Here is a 24,839-nt window from a genome sequence, read left to right on the forward strand (position 1 = left end):
GCCATGTAAAAGTGTCCGTGTGGTGCCACATAAAAGCATCCTGCGCATTCTGTGAAGTGGCTGGCACTAGGAAGGACATCAAGCTGTGGAAACCATAAGGAATCAGACTGGAGACTGCTGCAGCTCCCCAGCTTCCTAGCTCTGGTCAAACCATCCAACCATGCCAGTATGGACAACGGACACTAAATGATGATGAACATATAAATTTATTAAAATTTACATCACAGAATCTTGTGTGACGCTGACATATTTGTAATCTAAACTGACACCTTCACATTGTGTAACAGTTTTAAAATGAAATTAGAATAGTGGGCTCTAACATTAGTCTTTCTCCAGAAATATAATTTGTCACTGTTGTTTAGATCCAGGTCAGTTCTAACATAGACATTCCATCTATGAACATCCTGTCTATTTCTATAACAGCGAATTCGTTGCCAGTGCCGCTGGACTGGCTCCTGTGCAGGTGACACGTAAAATACACCATTTCGAGCGTGGCCGTTACAGTAACCCTAACTGGCCTTCGTGCCGGTGGCACGTAAAAGCACCCCCTACACTCTCGGAGTGGTAGGTGTTAGGAAGGGTATCCAGCTGTAGAAACTCTGCCAAATGAGATTGGAGCCTGGTGTAGCCATCTGGTTTCACCAGTCCTCAGTCAAATCGTCCAACCCATGCTAGCATGGAAAGCGGACGTTAAACGATGATGATCATCATCATCATCATCAAATACAGTGACGATTGCGAAATTAGCAATTAGCGATGGCAAAACGTAAAGCTAAAAATGGTAAGATAATGAGAAGTTAAGGCAATGTGAAATGGCGCGATTTCGATCTAGTCTTTTTCATTCGCAAACTGAGCCCCTCTTAATTTTGTTCAGATCGCTTTCAATTTTGGCGTATCGATGCAACGCTGAATTTTGATTATGATCAAGCAATCACTTTATCTCAAAAACAAATTCCGGTAAAAGTGAAAAATGAAGTGGATGCGGTGGGGCGAGGATAATTGAAATTTTGAAAATGCGATTCTAGAGAAAAATCGTTTTCAGAATTGGATCCTCCATAACCAAAAAACGTGGAATTCCGCAAAAAAAAAAAAAAATCAATATATATGACTATATATATATATATATATATATATCATTATATATATTACAGGAAGTTATGATGGAAAAATCGGAACTTGTGAATTTTTCGAAAGTCCCTTCCCCATTCCCAGGGTCGTTAGCGCGCATTTTTTTTTTTCATATTCGTTTCTAAATACTTAGGTTGGTTTGTTATTCTGTTTTCTTCCCGGGTGAAGATCATAAAAAATACGAAGACTATGATTCTGCACATGCTAGAAATAACAGCCAAGTCTCACAAAACTGTGATAACATAACGTAATCAAAGTAATCTCCCACAGTAATTCATGTGAAACTAAAGTAAGTTTTTTTTCCCAACCCATCTACGTGGGAAAATACGGAGATTAAGAATATGGAGAAAAAAAACAAAACAATTTCAAATTTTTAATGAAAAACTCCGACCCTAAATCCACCCCGCTCCCCGTCGTCGACGATGGAGTTTGTAGAGGGTAGATTCCTTAGCGAGAAATAGCAAACACATCAGACATATTTCTCTCCCATAGATAGAAAGTCTTCCAAGGTTAGAAACAGCAGCCAAAACCTGTACAAATAATACACAATTTTCTCTCATAGGTAGAAATAGCAGCCAAATCTCGCACAAATGAAGGGCATCTCTCGTCCTTAAAACATAGAAAAGACACAGATAATTGGCGCGCCAAAAAGTGAACATCTCATTCATGAAACATAAAAGTGACATCAAGAGTCGACGCGCGAAAATGCGAAGATCTACAGAATTAAAATCATGGAATAATTTCATTGTTTAATACTTACGGAAATGTTTCATAAAAGATAGTATAGTTATAAGTGTACGTTTGGCAGTTGAGAAATACTTCGTAAGTATTATAAATGTATTATCAGCTGATTAATAGAAATTAATTCACAGGATATCAACATTTAGTAGGGAGTACGTCCAATGCGCATGCGTATCTCCACACTGAAATCTTTAAAGCAGATAACCCTTGCTTTAGTTTATTGCAGCTGATTTGACTACGTTGAACCTCTTATTGGATGTCGTTATAGGTCGCTGCTGGCTACGGCCTTCCAGTCGTCTTTATTGGGCGAAATATTTTTACTGAGGTGGAGGCACATGGTTTCCTCTGCAGGCCTCGTGCATGCGCACTCATATTGTTTCATTTTCTGTTACCGCACAAAATTTCCAACACGAATTTGAATATAATGTTGAAAACATAATTCCAACAGTCTACAACATGAAATTTCTTTCATATCTTCAACAGATTCTGTTAGCAGAATAAACAAACTTGTAATTTCTTTACAGAAATGTGTTGATTGTAATGATAGTTACTCTGATGAATGAAATTTCCATATAGTTGAAATATATTGTGATGAACTTCACGATTCAAAAGCCTGATATATATTTCTCTACTCGGCTCCTGCAGCCTACCCACACAAGTCATCTTTCTCTCCTCCCCAATGTCCAAGTTATCGTCACCACCATACTTCTAGTAACCCTGTAGCCTCCCCAAATTGTGTCCGGCTCTCTTTCAAATCTTACAGATGTTGCCATCCTCCCCACCACACACTAGCAGACCAATACTACCTTTGCCAGCAACAGCTGCTGGTGCCCCATGTGCCATCTTGATACCTAATCTCCTCAGAGATACCTCTTGTTCAGTCTCCCTTTTTCTCTTAAATGTGAGTAGCCATGTACCTCCTCCACATCAATCTTCTCTACTCCAAACCCTTCCCTCATAGTTTCACCCCCTACCTACCTTATAGTGACATCTTCCCTTCCTGGGTTTGTTGACTTGCAAGCTACACTGAGACTTCAGTAGTGTCAGTGGCACAAGAAAAGCATACAGTAGAGTGTGTAAAGTGGTTAGCATTAGGAAATGCATCCAGGTGTAGAAACCTTCCATGCCTCTTTCTTTTGAATCACTGAATGCAAACATGACATTATCCTTCTGCACACTTGGGGGTACTTGGGGGTCATTGTTTATGTACATATTTGACAACTTTAATGAAAAATTCATAACTTGTGTTATTGTATAAAATATTTAATGAGTGAATCAATTAAAAGATAATAAACAATAAATGTATTGTAATTCCAGGATACAATCATGTGTAGGGTTTCCAGGAGGTGTGTTTGTGTTCGTCTGAAGTGCCATATTTCAATGTAGTTCGTCTGGGGTCCCTGTTTCGTTCTTGTTTTGAGGAACTGTCGAGGTTGATTGAAATGGGATATATGTGGTGAGGACAACATTCTTGTTTCTTGATAACTAACAATTCGGTGAGTGAGTTCTTTGTTTATAGTTAATAAATAAATGTGATAACTAAATAACACAACTTGTGTATTCTCTGCGAGTCCCCCTACAGGAAAACAACAGTGTTGGTATAGAGGTCCTTACAGTATAGAAAAGAAAATAGATGAGTAGCCATGGAAGGAGGTGGAGGAGAGAAAAGCAAACCAAAAACAAATTTGAAAATTTCTACAAATATTTTGGTTAGAAATTCCATTGCATGAAACATAGGAATTACCCTTCTCCTTTCTCCCTTGTATGAATACGTCTGTGTGAAGTTAAGGTACGATTTTCAGAGAACGATTTACCACAGATGTCACACTGACATGGTTTCTCTCCTGTATGATTACGATTGTGTATTTTTAAATGATGACTTTGAGAGAATGATTTACCACAGACATCACAATGATATGGTTTCTCTCCAGTATGAATATGATTGTGTGCAGTTAAATGACTACAGTTCGAGAATGATTTACCACAGATACCACAATGATATGGCTTCTCTCCTGTATGAATACGATTGTGTTTAGTTAAAGCACTATTTTCAGAGAATGATTTACCACAGATATCACAATGATATGGCTTCTCTCCTGTATGAATACGTTTGTGTCTAGATAAGTTACTATTTTGAGAGAATGATTTTCCACAGATGTCACAATGATGTGGCTTCTCTCCCATATGAATACTTCTATGGATTTTTAGGCTACCAGACCGAGAGAATGATCTACCACAGATATCACACTGATATGGATTCTCTCCTGTATGAATACGAATGTGTTCAATTAAATGACTGTGGTCAGAGAATGATTTACTACAGATATCACAATGATATGGTTTCTCTCCTGTATGGGTACGATTGTGTTTAGATACGTCACTTCTTCGAGAGAATGATTTACCACAGATATTACAATGATATGGTTTCTCTCCTGTATGAATACGATTGTGTTCAATTAAATGACTGCTGTTAGAGAATGATTTACTACAGATATCACAATGATGTGGTTTCTCTCCTGTATGAATACGATCGTGTCTTGTTAACGCAGTACTATGAGAGAACGATCTACCACAAATATCACAATGATATGGTTTCTCTCCTGTATGAATACGATTGTGTACAGTTAACTTACTATTGTTAACAAATGATTTACCACAGATAGCACACTGATATGGTTTCTTTCCTGTATGAATACGATTGTGTTTTGTTAACGCAATACTATGAGAGAAAGATTTATCACAAATATTACAATGATATGGTTTCTCTCCTGTATGAGTACGTTTGTGCACAATAACGTAACTATTTCTAGAGAATGATTTACCACAGTTATCACAGTGATATGGCTTCTCCCCCGTATGAATACGTTTGTGTGCAGTTAAGACAGTATTTTCTGAGAAAGATTTACCACAGATATCACAGTGATACGGTTTCTCTCCTGTATGAACACGCCTATGCCTAAGTAGGTGACTCTTTTGAAGGAAGGACTTTGTACAGATATCACAGTGATATGGCTTCTCTCCTGTATGAATACGTTTATGTGTAGTTAAGTGAATACTTTGAGAGAATGATTTACCACAGATATCACAATGATACTGTTTCTCTCCTGCATGAATACGTTTGTGTTCAGTTACGTGATTACTTTGAGAGAATGACTTACCACAGATATCACAATGATATGGTTTCTCTCCTGTATGAGTACGTTTGTGCACAGTAACCTGACTTCTGTTAGTGAATGATTTACCACAAATATCACAATGATATGGTTTCTCTCCAGTATGAATACGATAGTGTTTTGTTAATGTAGTATTTTCAGAGAATGATGAACCACAAATATCACAGTGATATGGTTTCTCCCCTGTATGAATACATTTGTGTCCAGTCAAGGGAATAATTTGAGAAAATGATTTACCACAGATATCACAATGATATAGTTTCTCTCCTGAATGAATACGTTTGTGCATAAGTAAGTCACTTTTTTGAAAGAACGACTTTGTACAGATATCACAGTCATATGATATCATCTCTTTTGTTATCTGATCAGAGGAAATCAATTGCGTACTTTTCTCACACTTTTCCATTATTTTTCCTCTCAAATCCCAGTTTATATATTTGTCTTGCTTTTGCTTTTATACATTATTCCATACAAACCCTTGTGCTGTATTTCTGTCTAGTATTACCTCTGTTCAGCAACAGTTCCATAAATTTATCCAACTTTATAATCAGCACACAGTCTTCTCTTCTTGAAACTCCAGTCAGTAACGTTCAAAGACTTGGCTAGTAATATTATTTCAGAGCAAATGCTTTGCAGGAATTCTCGCCCAGATTTGTAGAAACAATGTTATACATCTGTTTTATATAATATTTTCCTTTTATCCTGTAAAACACGGTAGATATTGAGTAAGTTTATTCTATTAAGTCAATGTCATCTGATGTTCTGAAATTATAAAGAAACAGCAATGTAAGTTGGAGTGACAGCAGAGACATTCAGGAATTTCATGTAAACAATGTATGTAATATAACCAATGTATTTAATACACATAAACCTAAATATATTTAATAATAACATGAAAACTGTACATGTATTTTATATAAGGTGAAAACAATAATATTTGTGGGAAAACATAACAGTTATTGATGCACAAAATGAGATTTGTGAATAGTATTCTTGATTTCTATATTTGTTTCGTTACGGATGTTCATGAAGATATGTAAATAAATCACAATAAATACGGTGCTGAGGCTGTGGTAAGAAGCTTGCTTTCCAACCACATGGTCTTGGGTTCAGTCCCATTGCATGGCACTTTGGGCAAGCCTAAGGACAACCGAAGCCTTGTCAGTGGGTTTCGTAGATAGTTTTATTGAATAACATTATAGAAAATAAGGTTCATTTTTTTATCTTCATAGCAATTTTGATAAAGTTATTATCTATCATTATATAGCTGTTTTTAATAAACATAAATCCGTCCTCACATATCTTATGCCCCCTGTATACCACACGAGACCACGTTAATTCTCTACCACCGCTTTTTTAATATGCTCCACGAAGGTAAAAGTTATGCTGCAGTAGGTCGCTATTAGTGTCAAGGAAAGCACCATAGACATCATAAAGAAGAACGAGGTAGCAGTAAGTTCCTGTGAAAGTGCCAAACAGATAATGACAGTGAGAAAAAGGCACTTCGTCAGGATGGAATCGGCCTTGGCATTGTGGCCAGTGACTGCAAGAAGCAAAACATCCCCTGAGCTGTAATAGCACTCATGAGAAAGCGCAGAAATTATATCAGAAACAAAGAACCGACGTGCCAAAAACCGAATGTTTACAGAACTAAAAGCATGGAAGATCCTCATTGCTTAATACTTACGGAAATGTTCCATAAAGGATAGTGTTGTTATATATGTGTGTACCTGGAAGCTGAGAAATACATCGTGAGTATTATAAATGTATTAACAACTGATAAAAAGAAATCCGTGCAGAGGACATTTAATCGAATATCAACAGAAAGTAGGAAGTTCGTCCAATGCGCATGCGTATCTCCACACTGAAACCTTTGAAGCAGGAAACTCTTGTCTTAGTCTATTGCAGCTGATTGTGTTAGTGTGAATATTTAGATCTGATTATGACCTTTCAGTTCTGTGTTTATTGGACCAAATATTTTTACTGAATCGTGATATCGGCATTAAATGATCCTCTGATAGTAATATCCTAACTAGATACGTTTGATATGGGAGCGTAACTGCATATATGTGACAATTCATAAGAGCAGGCGTCTTCACCTCCGCCTAAATTTCGGGTTAGTTTTCAAGCTTTTAGCCACAGCAACAGTCGATCCATTCGTTGTGGCTACGTTTTTTAGGCCCTTTGTCAACAGGGTAAATGTTTACCACCTCACCCTACGATTTTCACCAAAAATAAAGAAAATTAAACCAACGATTTTTCGCGTGGATTCAATTCCTCTGACATACTACTCTCCCTCAAATCCCTTATTTTGGCAGTTCGTAAGGATGAGCCCCTCACCCTTGCCACAGACTTTCTGGAATTTTTTTTTTTATTCAATAAATAAATTAAGGTGAGCACCTAATATGCCACCATCCCACTTATATAACAGAGAGGAATTTCGAACTTCCTCTTTCTATTATCTATAAATACTTACAAACGTAGTAATAGCTAACCTTCGGGCACTGTTTTGAACCCCGTTGTAAAATTTTTATTATGATCACTAAGGATCTAATTTACAAAGATGATACAAAGACAAATACAAACAAATGTACAAAATGTATGAAGTTCTTTTTAAAAATTTTTTACGATGTTTTTATAAAATTTAAAAAACGATGACTTTGAATATTCAGACATACATATGCATGCATACCCACACACATCTATATAAATATATATATATATACACATATATACATACATACATACATACATACACACACACACATACCCATACATACACCTACACACATGTATGTCTATAAAAAGAAGGGGAGATTGGGTTTTTCAACCCGGCAGCCTATAAGGCCCAGCAGTTTGCCTTTCATTTTCTCAATGATTAGTTTGGGTGACTTACACCCACCTTTTTCACTACTTCCTTCCATCTTCGTTCATATACTTTCTCTGACAGGATTCTCTTTTCCAGCCCTATCTTGCTCTTCAGGTGATATCTGAAGTAGAACAGCAATCCAGGGCCGGATATGTAGGACCCTGTCACGATGCCTTCCATTCTCGTCCTCCATATACACTCTTTCAATACTGCTACCGTACAGAGAAAACAAGCCTCACCTTCCTTTGATAGTCCAGTTGGCGGTATCATCTTTATCATAGACTCAGCCAACAGCTGTACTCCTCCCAGATGCGACAACACGTGTTCCACGTAAATCATCAAGCCGGAGAGCTTCCGACAATGTATGAGAGCGTGCTGGACAGTTTCACTGTCCTGCTCGCATCTTGGACATGTCGGTGGCACTGCTATACCGTGCCTGGATAACTTTTCGCGAACAGGTAGAGCATTCCTGTAACTCTGCCAAGTCAGAGATCTTTGGAAATTATCCAAGTACTCTGGCTTGAAGGTCTTACGAAACAGGTTGGCGAGTTGGTTCTCGTCGAACCCCAGAGCCCCTCCTAAGACGTCATCGTTTCCCTCCTCCACTAGCCGTCTGTAGAATACCGAGGTGGTATTCCCGCAGCCAGCCTTGCCCGTCTTGTGGATAGACCAGAGTGCCTGACGGCACTCCTTCTGCCATAAAGTCAGATTACATCTTCTAATGAGACCGGGTTTAAATCGTTCCAGCGAGGCCGGTCGCGGCAAGAACTCCTCCGCCAACGGACTCCACACCTTATCACCCTCCAGGTGGCACCAGAGATGTCTCAGCCTCAACGCATGTCTGCGCATCATTAGCCAGGGCATCCCCAAACCACCCTTTAGCGGTTCCTGGCAGCATACAGAGCGCCTCACAAGTGGCTTTCCCCCCCTCCACAAAAAGCGGAAGAGGAGTCGTACCAGCTTGTTTAGCCAAAAATCGGGGCAAGGCACAACGGACAGGCGGTAGGTGATTACAGATGCTATAAACATCTGCACCACCTCCGCTCTACCCTTCAAGGACAGAGACCGCCCGGACCACTTCCGGGTTATGGCCTCCACCTTGTTTACTACCTCGCTCCAATTCTTCTCCGTCTGTGAGTCTGAACCGAACCAGACTCCAAGCAACTTAACAGGACCATCTGTCCAGTGTCCAACGACACTGGACGATAACGGCCTGTTCCTCCAGGTGCCGAGGCGCAGACGGATGGACTTGTCCTTGTTAACTTTTGCTCCTGCCACCGCTTCGTATCTTCGGAGAGCATCTTCTACTCGAGGTAGTTGTGCTTCCTGAGACACGATGAGAGTGACGTCGTCCGCATACGCAGAAGTAAACTTACCGCATCCGATCTCATTAGGGTTGCCACCCAACTTCTCCAGCCTCCGCAGCAATGGCTCCAGGGCCGAAACATACAGGACCGGAGACAAGGGGCACCCTTGATGAACAGACCGCTTGATCGAAAACGGCTCCGTTAGGTAACCGTTTATCTGGACGGTGGACTTAATGCCGCTGTACATAGCGGAGATCCACCCGCGAAAGCCCGGGCCTATCCCAGCCGCTTCGAGGACGGCCTCCAGGTACCGATGGTCGACCCTATCGAATGCTTTACTTTGGTCTAAGTGGACCACTGCCCCTCCTTTGCCGGCTAATTTCCCAACCCTGTCTAAGGTGTAGCGGAGAAGGTGAAGATTGTCCTGGATCGACCTGCCTGGGATTGCACAGGTCTGTGCCTTCCCGACAAGCTTCTCCACGACCGCTGTCAACCTTTTAGCTAACACCTTGGCCAAAATCTTTAGCTCTACGTTGAGTAGAGTTATGGGCCTATAGTTACTAATGCTATCCCCCTTGCTTGGGTCCTTCTGTATCAGCGTCACAACTCCCCGGCTTACAGAACTGGGAATTCTCCCATTCTGCTGCCAGTTTGCATAGACGCCTGCCAGAATCTCCCCAAACAAGTCCGGCATTGCTCGGTAAAACTCGTAGGGCAGACCATCCAGTCCCGGAGACTTTTCCCCAGCGCACTCGGCCAGCACCTCTCTTACCTCCGCGGGAGTGATCAGGCCTTCACAGCATCCAGCCTCGCGCGCCGAGAGTCGAGGCCAGCCAGCTAGGAAGTCCCTTAAGGGCTCCCCACGCCCAAGCGGACCGCTCTCCCCGAACACCCGAGCAAAATGCTGGTGAAGGGCCTTTTGCATCTCCTCCTGTCCATAGATCCTGCGTCCCTGCCCGTCAGTTAAAGACCCAATGCAGGACTTCTTGCCCTTCTGACTCTCCACATGGCGAGCCCATCTGGCTGCGTTGATACCTTCTCGTTTCCCAGCGCGTAACTTAGCTCTGACTCGGCATCCTTCATGTTTGGCATTGAGGTGACGATACAAGACCGTTCTCGCCGCCGTCACTCTGGATGCGGTGCCAGATTCCATTGCCTCATCTAGACTCCTGACTAAGTCACCCTCTATTCTAGTCCTATCTAAACTTAGCTGATTGCTAAATCTAATGGACTCAAGTCATATGGCTCTCTTGAGGGCGTGCCACCATCTATTATTAATGATGGTGCCACATAATGCCCTCTGCACTAACTCCTTAATCCGGGTACGAAAAGCTACACAAGTCAAAATAGACTTGTTCATTTTCCAAAACCCGGGTCCCTGTCTATGACACTTATCTATATGCACCTCACACGTCACAAGTTTGTGATCCGAGTAAGGCACAATGCAAAAATGTGGACAGCTAAAACTATTCTTATCTCTTTCCTTAACAAATATTCTTTTGAACCCTGTTGTGTCTACCACTCTGATTGTTTGGTATTTGTGCAATTTGTCTCTTACTCTATAATGTACCAATATGTAGCCCAACTAATCACAGCCTCCAAATAAATCACGTGAGACAGTCGTTTGAGCCTACCATTAGCTATAAAAACTCACCTCCTTCTAGTCTGAGGTCTAACCATCATGTCTCTCACCAATGTCATCAACATCTACACAGCACAGGCTCTAACATATTGCTGTTTGTGTACTTCTCACAAGGATCAACAGCTAACACACAACCAACACAGATGCATGTGAATATATGAAAAAATATCCATCAACCACTTCCATTTATCATCCCGTGTGTATATATATGTGAGGCCCGCATTAAAGACAGTTAAAGTCACAGCCTTGTGGTTTATATATTCTTTACTGGGTTCCTACCAAATGAGATTACAGCCTTCTGATTAAGTCACATTAGGTGGTTCGACCACTACCTATCCACCAACAATAAGGGCTACCTGCAACATTATAACTGATAGAAAGGCTGAAACGTTAGAAGCTGCAATCATTGAAAATGTGGAGCCAGGAACTACGATTTTCACGGATATGTGGCCCATTCTGGTCACGGATAAAACGTAGACTGAAATATAAAAGTGGATCATGTGGTAACATGAAATGGTCACATATTGATGAGCCAATGTACCGTGATTATTACGATATGAAGTGTGGGAATTCGTGGGAGAACTTTCAGACATTTATCAAGCACATAGCCTAAATATATCCACAGTGATTTCAGAAAGGTAAAGGTTACAGTTTTTTTTGCGTTTAGCTGTTATTTCTAGCATATCAAGTTTCCCTCAGTGTCTAATCCCAAGGTGCACCTTTTTAAAAATTTATTTACGTTGTTTAGAAAATAAAAATTATTTTGTTCACAAAATCTAATTAAAAAAAAAAAAATGTATGAAGTTAACAAAAACAGATAGTGTGTTATTTTTATTCCTTCTACCTATCTACGTTGTTTAGAAAAGAAAAAAGTAATTTAAAAAAAATTATTTACTTTGTTTAAAAGAAATTATTTACTAATTTGCATCCGCACGCACGCTTCGTAGGTTCGACCACTCACAACTAGGTAGCGCGACTGCGCATTCGGGTCCGCTCTGCTTGAGTAGTACCTCATTTTCTATCAACGTGCAAAATTTGGACACTAATTGGAATACAATGTTAAAAACATAATTCCAAGGTTTATCCTCCGTAAATTCCAACGGTCTGCAACATGAAATTTCTTTGATATTTTCAACAAATTCGTATGTGTATCATGTACAGATATATGTGGGTGGGTGGGTGTCAAGGGTGTTTCTTCGAGATTTGGGTCTTATTTAGGTACTCATAATTTTTGTAACTTTCAAATTTCATTTTATAGAAAAAAAAACCACTTTCAGTTGTGAAAGAAAGAAAACAAAACATACATGCACACCATTGCCGAAAGTGCATTCAAAGAGTTCGTCAGCTCCAGATATTTATGTTACCAGAATAAACAAACTTGTAATTTCTTGGCAGAAATGTGTTGATTGTAATGATACTTTCTTTGATGAATAAAATTTCCAAATAGTTGAAATATCTTGTGATGAACTTCTCGATTCAAAAGGTTGCTTCCTTTTAACTCAGCCTGATATATATTTCTCTACTCGGCCCCTACAGCCTACCCAGACCTGTCATGTCTCTACTCCCCAGTGTCAAAATTATCATCACTACGGTATTTCTAGCACCCGTGTAGATTCCCTGGCTAGTATACCCTTCTCCCTCAGTTGTTACAGATGTAGCATGCCTCTTCCTTTTGAATCACTGAATGCAAGCATGACATTATCCTTCTGCACACACATCCTACAACTCCACTTTCTGTTTTACCATCTTGCAAAACAGAATACTTCATATTTTTGGTCCTGAAGCTGTAGAATATTGGCATACCTCTTTTTCTTCTGTTTTGCCCCTAGCTAAACAGACCTGTCTCCTAGTTTTTCAAGTAACCAGTTCTCCCCATTCCTTCGAACCCCTCAAGATGTCTCTGCTTTTATTGTTCTATATACTTCCCTGTTCCACCATTACGTCACCCTTCACCTGGGTGGCATTTTGCACCAGCTAGATTTGTTCTGCAGCTCTACGTGGGTTGCTTCATCGGAACTTCCAATTGTCCTCTATCTCCTCCTTTTCGTGAAAAGCTTCAACTAGTAAATCAAAGGAAAGTTAACTGGGAAGGTAGATTTTGTGTGGCAGATGCACAAGGGAATTGAACACCAAATGGGTAGATGAATCTGGTGACTCAGCACATTCATAGGTAATCAAGGGGCTGGTAGGTCTCCCCAAGTTCTGAAGACAGAGATGACAAAAACAGGATGGGGTTGCCAACAAGCAATTCCTCCACAACCTTCACACCCAATTTTAAAATAATCCAAATCTGGATCTTTGAAAGCTTAACCCTAAAAAGTTTAATTTAAAGAACCCATTATTCATAAACTAACAAGGAATCAATCTGTTCTGGGGCACTAAACTATACTTATGCCTCATGTTCTTCCTTTATGGTTTCTTCTGTTTTGTACTTAGGGGGGGGGTGTCAATGTTTATGTACATGTTTGACAACTTTACAATATTCCTGCATATGAAAAAGTCATAACATATTTCATTGTATAAAATATTTAATAAGTGAATTAATTAAAAGATAATGAACAATAAATATATTGTAATTGGAGGATACAATACTCAAAAAAGAATCATGTGTAGGGTTTCCAGGAGGAGGGGTGTTGGTATAGGGGTCCTTACATCGTGGAAAAGAAAATGGATGAGTAGCCATGGGAGTGGGTGGAGAGAAATGTAAAAAGAAAAAAAATCAGAAGTGTTCTGGAAATATTTCAGTTAAAATTTCCATTGCATAAAATATAGGAATACTAAAAATATATAACAAACGAGAAACTATCTTTCTCCTTTCTCCCCTGTATGAATATGTCTGTGTGCAGTTAAGTAAGAATTTTCAGAGAATGATTTACCACAGATATCACATCTCTCCTGTATGAATAAGCTTGTGACTAGTTAATTGACTACTTCTAGAGAATGATTTTCCACAGATATCACAGTGATGTGGCTTCTCTCCCATATGAATACTTCTATGGGATTTTAGGCTACCACACTGAGAGAATGATCTACCACAGATATCACACTGATATGGTTTCTCTCCTGTATGAATACGATTGTGTTTTGTTAAGGAAGTATTATGAGAGAACGATTTACCACAGATATCACAGTGATATGGTCTCTCACCTGTATGAATATGATTGTGGTTTGTTAACGCAATACTTTGAGAGAATGATCTACCACAAATATCACAATGATATGGCTTCTCTCCTGTATGAATACGATTGTGTACAGTTAACTGACTATTGTTAACAAATGATTTACCACAGATAGCACACTGATATGGTTTCTTTCCTGTATGAATACGATTGTGTTTTGTTAACGCAATACTATGAGAGAAAGATTTATCACAAATATTACAATGATATGGTTTCTCTCCTGTATGAGTACGTTTGTGCACAATAACGTAACTATTTCTAGAGAATGATTTACCACAGTTATCACAGTGATATGGCTTCTCCCCCGTATGAATACGTTTGTGTGCAGTTAAGACAGTATTTTCTGAGAAAGATTTACCACAGATATCACAGTGATACGGTTTCTCTCCTGTATGAACACGCCTATGCCTAAGTAGGTGACTCTTTTGAAGGAAGGACTTTGTACAGATATCACAGTGATATGGCTTCTCTCCTGTATGAATACGTTTATGTGTAGTTAAGTGAATACTTTGAGAGAATGATTTACCACAGATATCACAATGATACTGTTTCTCTCCTGCATGAATACGTTTGTGTTCAGTTACGTGATTACTTTGAGAGAATGACTTACCACAGATATCACAATGATATGGTTTCTCTCCTGTATGAGTACGTTTGTGCACAGTAACCTGACTTCTGTTAGAGAATGATTTACCACAAATATCACAATGATATGGTTTCTCTCCAGTATGAATACGATAGTGTTTTGTTAATGTAGTATTTTCAGAGAATGATGAATCACAAATATCACAGTGATATGGTTTCTCCCCTGTATGAATACATTTGTGTCCAGTCAAGTGAATAATTTGAGAAAATGATTTACCACAGATATCACAATGATATCCTGCATGAATACGTTTGTGTATAAGGAAGTCAATTTTTTGAAAGAACGACTTTGTACAGATATCACAGTCATATGATATCATCTCTTTTGTTATCTGATCAGAGGAAATCAATTGCATACTTTTCTCACACTTTTCCATTATTTTTCCTCTCAAATCCCAGTTTATATATTTGTCTTGCTTTTGCTTTTATACATTATTCCATACAAACCCTTGTGCTGTATTTCTGTCTAGTATTACCTCTGTTCAGCAACAGTTCCATAAATTTATCCAACTTTATAATCAGCACACAGTCTTCTCTTCTTGAAACTCCAGTCAGTAACGTTCAAAGACTTGGCTAGTAATATTATTTCAGAGCAAATGCTTTGCAGGAATTCTCGCCCAGATTTGTAGAAACAATGTTATACATCTGTTTTATATAATATTTTCCTTTTATCCTGTAAAACACGGTAGATATTGAGTAAGTTTATTCTATTAAGTCAATGTCATCTGATGTTCTGAAATTATAAAGAAACAGCAATGTAAGTTGGAGTGACAGCAGAGACATTCAGGAATTTCATGTAAACAATGTATGTAATATAACCAATGTATTTAATACACATAAACCTAAATATATTTAATAATAACATGAAAACTGTACATGTATTTTATATAAGGTGAAAACAATAATATTTGTGGGAAAACATAACAGTTATTGATGCACAAAATGAGATTTGTGAATAGTATTCTTGATTTCTATATTTGTTTCGTTACGGATGTTCATGAAGATATGTAAATAAATCACAATAAATACGGTGCTGAGGCTGTGGTAAGAAGCTTGCTTTCCAACCACATGGTCTTGGGTTCAGTCCCATTGCATGGCACTTTGGGCAAGCCTAAGGACAACCGAAGCCTTGTCAGTGGGTTTCGTAGATAGTTTTATTGAATAACATTATAGAAAATAAGGTTCATTTTTTTATCTTCATAGCAATTTTGATAAAGTTATTATCTATCATTATATAGCTGTTTTTAATAAACATAAATCCGTCCTCACATATCTTATGCCCCCTGTATACCACACGAGACCACGTTAATTCTCTACCACCGCTTTTTTAATATGCTCCACGAAGGTAAAAGTTATGCTGCAGTAGGTCGCTATTAGTGTCAAGGAAAGCACCATAGACATCATAAAGAAGAACGAGGTAGCAGTAAGTTCCTGTGAAAGTGCCAAACAGATAATGACAGTGAGAAAAAGGCACTTCGTCAGGATGGAATCGGCCTTGGCATTGTGGCCAGTGACTGCAAGAAGCAAAACATCCCCTGAGCTGTAATAGCACTCATGAGAAAGCGCAGAAATTATATCAGAAACAAAGAACCGACGTGCCAAAAACCGAATGTTTACAGAACTAAAAGCATGGAAGATCCTCATTGCTTAATACTTACGGAAATGTTCCATAAAGGATAGTGTTGTTATATATGTGTGTACCTGGAAGCTGAGAAATACATCGTGAGTATTATAAATGTATTAACAACTGATAAAAAGAAATCCGTGCAGAGGACATTTAATCGAATATCAACAGAAAGTAGGAAGTTCGTCCAATGCGCATGCGTATCTCCACACTGAAACCTTTGAAGCAGGAAACTCTTGTCTTAGTCTATTGCAGCTGATTGTGTTAGTGTGAATATTTAGATCTGATTATGACCTTTCAGTTCTGTGTTTATTGGACCAAATATTTTTACTGAATCGTGATATCGGCATTAAATGATCCTCTGATAGTAATATCCTAACTAGATACGTTTGATATGGGAGCGTAACTGCATATATGTGACAATTCATAAGAGCAGGCGTCTTCACCTCCGCCTAAATTTCGGGTTAGTTTTCAAGCTTTTAGCCACAGCAACAGTCGATCCATTCGTTGTGGCTACGTTTTTTAGGCCCTTTGTCAACAGGGTAAATGTTTACCACCTCACCCTACGATTTTCACCAAAAATAAAGAAAATTAAACCAACGATTTTTCGCGTGGATTCAATTCCTCTGACATACTACTCTCCCGCAAATCCCTTATTTTGGCAGTTCGTAAGGATGAGCCCCTCACCCTTGCCACAGACTTTCTGGAATTTTTTTTTTTATTCAATAAATAAATTAAGGTGAGCACCTAATATGCCACCACCCCACTTATATAACAGAGAGGAATTTCGAACTTCCTCTTTCTATTATCTATAAATACTTACAAACGTAGTAATAGCTAACCTTCGGGCACTGTTTTGAACCCCGTTGTAAAATTTTTATTATGATCACTAAGGATCTAATTTACAAAGATGATACAAAGACAAATACAAACAAATGTACAAAATGTATGAAGTTCTTTTTAAAAATTTTTTACGATGTTTTTATAAAATTTAAAAAACGATGACTTTGAATATTCAGACATACATATGCATGCATACCCACACACATCTATATAAATATATATATATATACACATATATACATACATACATACATACACACACACACACATACCCATACATACACCTACACACATGTATGTCTATAAAAAGAAGGGGAGATTGGGTTTTTCAACCCGGCAGCCTATAAGGCCCAGCAGTTTGCCTTTCATTTTCTCAATGATTAGTTTGGGTGACTTACACCCACCTTTTTCACTACTTCCTTCCATCTCCGTTCATATACTTTCCCTGACAGGGTTCTCTTTTCCAGCCCTATCTTGCTCTTCAGATGATATCTGAAGTAGAACAGCAATCCAGGGCCGGATATGTAGGACCCTGTCACGATGCCTTCCATTCTCGTCCTCCATATACACTCTTTCAATACTGCTACCGTACAGAGAAAACAAGCCTCACCTTCCTTTGATAGTCCAGTTGGCGGTATCATCTTTATCATAGACTCAGCCGACAGCTGTACTCGTCCCAGATGCGACAACACGTGTTCCACGTAAATCATCAAGCCGGAGAGCTTCCGACAATGTATGAGAGCGTGCTGGACAGTTTCACTGTCCTGCTCGCATCTTGGACATGTCGGTGGCACTGCTATACCGTGCCTGGATAACTTTTCGCGAACAGGTAGAGCATTCCTGTAACTCTGCCAAGTCAGAGATTTTTGGAAATTATCCAAGTACTCTGGCTTGAAGGTCTTACGAAACAGGTTGGCGAGTTGGTTCTCCCCAGCTTCCTAGCTCTGGTCAAACCATCCAACCATGCCAGTATGGACAACGGACACTAAATGATGATGAACATATAAATTTATTAAAATTTACATCACAGAATCTTGTGTGACGCTGACATATTTGTAATCTAAACTGACACCTTCACATTGTGTAACAGTTTTAAAATGAAACTAGAATAGTGGGCTCTAACATTAGTCTTTCTCCAGAAATATAATTTGTCACTGTTGTTTAGATCCAGGTCAGTTCTAACATAGACATTCCATCTATGAACATCCTGTGTATTTCTATAACAGCGAGTTCGTTGCCAGTGCCGCTGGACTGGCTCCTGTGCAGGTGACACGTAAAATACACCATTTCGAGCGTGGCCGTTACAGTAACCCTAACTGGCCTTCGTGCCGGTGGCACGTAAAAGCACCCCCTACACTCTCGGAGTGGTAGGTGTTAGGAAGAGTATCCAGCTGTAGAAACTCTGCCAAATGAGATTGGAGCCTGGTGTAGCCATCTGGTTTCACCAGTCCTCAGTCAAATCGTCCAACCCATGCTAGCATGGAAAGCGGACGTTAAACGATGATGATGATGATCATCATCATCAAATACAGTGACGATTGCGAAATTAGCAATTAGCAATGGCAAAACGTAAAGCTAAAAATGGTAAGATAATGAGAAGTTAAGGCAATGTGAAATGGCGAGATTTCGATCTAGTCTTTTTCATTCGCAAACTGAGCCCCTCTTAATTTTGTTCAGATCGCTTTCAATTTTGGCGTATCGATGCAACGCTGAATTTTGATTATGATCAAGCAATCACTTTATCTCAAAAACAAATTCCGGTAAAAGTGAAAAATGAAGTGGATGCGGTGGGGCGAGGATAATTGAAATTTTGAAAATGCGATAATAGAGAAAAATCGTTTTCAGAATTGGATCCTCCATAACCAAAAAACGTGGAATTCCGCAAAAAAAAAAATCAATATATACGACTATATATATATATATATATCATTATATATATTACAGGAAGTTATGATGGAAAAATCGGAACTTGTGAATTTTTCGAAAGTCCCTTCCCCATTCCCAGGGTCGTTGGCGCACATTTTTTTTTTCATATTCGTTTTCTAAATACTTAGGTTGGTTTGTTATTCTGTTTTCTTCCCGGGTGAAGATCATAAAAAATACGAAGACTATGATTCTGCACATGCTAGAAATAACAGCCAAATCTCACAAAACTGTGATAACATAACGTGATCAAAGTAATCTCCCACAGTAATTCATGTGAAACTAAAGTAAGTTTTTTTTTTCAACCCATCTACGTGGGAAAATACGGAGATTAAGAATATGGAAAAAAAACAAAAAAACAATGTCAAATTTTTAATGAAAAACTCCGACCTTAAATCCATCCCGCTCCCCGCCGTCGACGGTGGATTCTGTAGAGGGTAGATTCCTTAGTGAGAAAAAGCAAACAAATCAGACATGATATTTGTCTCCCATAGATAGAAACAGTCAAATCCAGCACAAATCATAGACATCATTCTTCCAAGGTTAGAAACAGCAGCCAAAACCTATACAAATAATACTCAATTTTCTCTCATAGGTAGAAATAGCAGCCAAATCTCGCACAAATGAAGGGCATCTCTCGTCCATAAAACATAGAAAAGACACAGATAATTGGCGCGCCAAAAAGTGAACATCTCATTCATAAAACATAAAAGTGACATCAAGAGTCGACGCGCGAAAATGCGAAGATCTACAGAATTAAAATCATGGAATAATTTCATTGTTTAATACTTACGGAAATGTTTCATAAAAGATAGTATAGTTATAAGTGTACGTTTGGCAGTTGAGAAATACTTCGTAAGTATTATAAATGTATTATCAGCTGATTAATAGAAATTAATTCACAGGATATCAACATTTAGTAGGGAGTACGTCCAATGCGCATGCGTATCTCCACACTGAAATCTTTAAAGCAGATAACCCTTGCTTTAGTTTATTGCAGCTGATTTGACTACGTTGAACCTCTTATTGGATGTCGTTATAGGTCGCTGCTGGCTACGGCCTTCCAGTCGTCTTTATTGGGCGAACTATTTTTACTGAGGTGGAGGCACAATGGCCCAGTGGTTAGGGCAGCGGACTCGCAGTCGTAGTATCGAGGTTTCGATTCCCAGACCGGGCGTCGTGAGTGTTTATTGAGTGAAAACTCCTAAAGTCCCACGAGGCTCCGGCAGGGGATAGTGGCGAACCCTGCTATACTCTTCCACCACAACTTTCTGTTTCTGTTGTGCCTGTAATTCAAAGGGTCAGCCTTGTCACACTGTCTCACGCTGAATATCCCCAGAGAACTACGTTAAGGGTACACGTGTCTGTGGAGTGCTCAGCCACTTGCACGTTAATTTCGTGAGCAGGCTGTTCCGTTGATCGGATCAACTGGAACCCTCGACGTCGTAAGCAACGGAGTTCCAACAACATTTTTACTGAACCGTTATATCGGCCTTAAATGATCTTCTAACATTACTTGACATGTCTGTATTGATACGGGAAAGTAGCTGTATAGAAGTGAAAGTTCATAACAGCAGTTCCCTTCACCTCCGCCTAAATATCGGGTTGGTTTTTAGCCACAGCAATAGTTGATCCATTCGTTGTGGCTACGTTTCTTAGGCCCTTCTTTGCAAGGTAAATTTTTTACCACCTCACCCTACGATTTTCACATAAAAAAATAAATAAATAAATATACTCCAACGATTTTTCGCGTGGAATCAATTCCTCTGACATCCCACTTTATCTAGGTGTTTATTTGTTTTCGTACTTTTTGTGTTGTTTGGTCACATGGTTTCCTCTGCAGGCCTCGTGCATGCGCACTCATATTGTTTCATTTTCTGTTACCGCACAAAATTTCCAACACGAATTTGAATATAATGTTGAAAACATAATTCCAACAGTCTACAACATGAAATTTCTTTCATATCTTCAACAGATTCTGTTAGCAGAATAAACAAACTTGTAATTTCTTGGCAGAAATGTGTTGATTGTAATGATAGTTACTCTGATGAAAAAATTTCCATATAGTTGAAATATATTGTGATGAACTTCACGATTCAAAAGCCTGATATATATTTCTCTACTCGGCTCCTGCAGCCTACCCACACAAGTCATCTTTCTCTCCTCCCCAATGTCCAAGTTATCGTCACCACCATACTTCTAGTAACCCTGTAGCCTCCCCAAATTGTGTCCGGCTCTCTTTCAAATCTTACAGATGTTGCCATCCTCCCCACCACACACTAGCAGACCAATACTACCTTTGCCAGCAACAGCTGCTGGTGCCCCATGTGCCATCTTGATACCTAATCTCCTCAGAGATACCTCTTGTTCAGTCTCCCTTTTTCTCTTAAATGTGAGTAGCCATGTACCTCCTCCACATCAATCTTCTCTACTCCAAACCCTTCCCTCATAGTTTCACCCCCTACCTAGCTTATAGTGACATCTTCCCTCCCTGGGTTTGTTGACTTGCAAGCTACACTGAGACTTCAGTAGTGTCAGTGACACAAGAAAAGCATACAGTAGAGTGTGTAAAGTGGTTAGCATTAGGAAATGCATCCAGGTGTAGAAACCTTGCCAAAGCAGACACTGGAGTACAAATACAGTCCTTGATTCATTTGATCCTCATCAAACCGTCTGACAGAAATGTTAAATGATGATAAAGATCATAAAATTAGTTAATTGGCAGAAATAAGTTTATATGATGCCTTTAACAAACAAACATTTTACTCATCACAACATGAGTACAAACATTGGTACACAGTGTGTTAAGGTTATATTTCAAGATATTTACTAGCCTTTCATATTTGCACTTCCATGCCTCTTTCTTTTGAATCACTGAATGCAAACATGACATTATCCTTCTGCACACTTCGGGGTACTTGGGGGTCATTGTTTATGTACATATTTGACAACTTTAATGAAAAAGTCATAACTTATGTTATTGTATAAAATATTTAATGAGTGAATTAATTAAAAGATAATGAACAATAAATATACTGTAATTCCAGCATACGATACTCAAGAAAGAATCATGTGTAGGGTTTCCAGGAGGAGGGGTGTTGGTATAGAGGTCCTTACATCATGGAAAAGAAAATAGATGAGCAGCCATGGAAGGAGGTGGAGGAGAGAAAAGCAATATTTCAATATTTTATTATTGGTAACACAATTTGCTGTTATAATTTGGCTTGTTTTCATCTTTTGTTTCATTAGCAATCATTTTTGTGCCCAAGGAACTTACCCAGTCTGCTCGTCCGACCCCCTAGCCAAAGGTGCTCGGTTTCCCATCCGTAGTACGGCCGCATAAGACGCAGTTTTTTAAAGATATTTCAAAATAAGAAAAGCGCAATCAGCCGGCATTTATGTAATTGAAAACTAAGTTGCTTTTATACCATTTTTCATTTACACATTTAAATAAAATTTCAGCTTTTTTCCCCGATTTTTTTTAAAACTATAGTTTTAAAATACGGACATTCCGAATCTACTATCTGTTTCTTTTTATAATTTCGAAAAAATTTTCAGACGAAATGGTGTGTGATGTAAGGGAGATTTAGCTGTTGTATCAGGCACATCCCCCGACCACCAGATACCTTCCTCGTTTCTTTGATACATGTAATAATACTTGATACTTTTAATCCCCTCCCCCAACTCCTGGAAATTAAGCAACAAAATGTTTTGTATTTTAAATTTTTAATCCCCGATCCTGCATCAAGCGAGTCCGTGTCTAGGGGTGTGGATGTATGAAAGAGAGAGAAACAAATTACTTAATAGAAAAGTATGCTACGAAAATAAATGATCTTCATATCATTTTTCAATCAATATGTAACCCTAAAAAAATTCCTTACTCATATGCATACACACACTTAATGTGAGCTACATGCATTTGTAGAGAGAGTGAGAGAGTGTGTGGTAAAAGTTTACAGAGAGGGGAAAATATTTACCATGCGAAAAATGAAAGTGATAGACAAATAGGTCTTTTCTGTTGCTGTGACAGATTTTGAAAAGTCTTAAATTTCATATATTCATGTAGTTTTCCACATTGAATCCGTGATTTTGATTTGATTTATTCAAGAAAAACAAATTCGAAATACGTTACGATTTTTACCCAATCTGGAAACAGGATTTGCATACAAAATGAACAAATGAATACAATGCATGTGAGATAATACATATAGAAAGAGTGAGTGACAAAAAGTGTTGTAGATAATAGATAGATAGATTGATAGTGACGCAGAAAGAGTGGGATAGTACTCAATTTAAAATTTAATTTATTCCTCATAAAATTTATATTTCTTTTATCATTATTGACATGTTAGATTTTTGGGGAACACAGATTCCAAAAATCAAATTCAATTTTCTTTTCAGAGCCTTTTTTTTTTTTTTTTCACAAAACACACATACATACCATATACAGAGTATTTCACGATATTTTGTGTCTCCTTCCAGACAGAAACTTCATGTGTTGGTGAACATTCGATGCTGATAGAGAGCATAAAGATTAAATTTAAAGTTGAAAAAAAACATTAGCTAACATGGAGAAGTGGAAACCATTTGAAAATTGGAAGAAAGTTATGGGTATCATGATTCATACAGGATATCAAAAATGGGATCTATTTTAAAACGGGGGCGCCAGTATTTTCTTAACGAAACACTTTGAAACTTGGGACACTGGTAGAATGTGTCATATAAAACATCTTTTACTCTTAGTCTTCTTAACAAAAAAAAGGAATTCGCAAGTTATTCCATGTTAAAGTTGTCCTATTTCTGTAATTTCAACCAATCACTGACATCTATTCAGCTCAATAGAGTTACTGCTGGCCGGTCATAAAAATGTTATTCCCTGTGACATATTTCATCCGGTTTAATCGTAATTTATACACATATATTGTTTATATAATAAATTACGCTGTGCGTATCTATGTGTGTAACAATTTTAGAGTTCGGATTCTAGAGTTAGGGTTAGTTTTAGGGGATTAATACGATATACACCGTTACAGCGCTAACTGTTTTCAACTGAATAGCCGTCAGTGATTAGTAGAAATTATCGAAATAAGACAATTTTTTACATGAAATAAATTCGAATACAAAAATATTTTTCTGTTCTATAACACAAAATAGATAAGTATACGAAGTTTGAAAGTCTTTCCGTACCAAAAACACTATGTAAAAAATTAATGAAAACTGGTGCCCCCGTTTTGAAATAGATCCCAAAAATATTCATGTTATGACTGGTAACCAGTGCTTTGTGAACACTAAAATATGTGAGACATGACATGGACAGGCGCAACTGAGACCACAAAGCCTGCAGTCAACCCTTGCTGAAGAGGGATACTGCTGGAAGGCCATATGTGTGGCAGCAGGATTTGGCTCCTTGCAAAACCTCCAGAAACTGTAGGAACTAACATTTTCTTTTCTTCTCTTTTTACTTGTTTCAGTCATTTGACTGCGGCCATGCTGGAGCATCGCCTTTAGTCGAGCAAATCGACCCCAGGACTTATTCTTTGTAAGCTTGGTATTTATTCTATCGGTCTCGATTGCCAAACCGCTAAGTTACGGGGATGTAAACACACCACCATAGGTTGTCAAGCGATGTTAGAGGGACAAACACAGACACACAAACATATATATATATACATACATATATACGACGGGCTTCTTTCAGTTTCCCTCTACCAAATCAACTCACAAGGCTTTGGTCGGCCTGAGGCTATAGTAGAAGACACTTGTCC

At 38.6% G+C, this 24,839-nt stretch overlaps 2 protein-coding genes across 2 annotated transcripts in view; one reads left to right on the plus strand and one right to left on the minus strand.

The window, feature by feature from the left end:
- Positions 1 to 24,839, plus strand: part of LOC106874808 (uncharacterized) — a 150,017-nt gene that overhangs the window by 60,678 nt on the left and 64,500 nt on the right. The window lies entirely within an intron of this gene.
- LOC149130618 (uncharacterized) overlaps positions 3,117 to 24,839 on the minus strand; it is a 32,993-nt gene continuing 11,270 nt past the window's right edge. The window contains exons 4-5 of the mRNA XM_089344613.1: positions 13,775 to 14,786; positions 3,117 to 5,244 (exon numbers count right to left, since the gene is read on the minus strand). Coding sequence (XP_089200739.1) covers positions 3,610 to 5,244; positions 13,775 to 14,786 — 2,647 coding nt within the window. The 3' untranslated portion in view covers positions 3,117 to 3,609. The remainder of the gene's footprint in view (positions 5,245 to 13,774; positions 14,787 to 24,839) is intronic.

Source organism: Octopus bimaculoides, chromosome 28, assembly GCF_046866305.1.
Source record: "Octopus bimaculoides isolate indiv1 chromosome 28, ASM4686630v1, whole genome shotgun sequence".
In the NCBI taxonomy this organism is placed as follows: domain Eukaryota; kingdom Metazoa; phylum Mollusca; class Cephalopoda; order Octopoda; family Octopodidae; genus Octopus; species Octopus bimaculoides.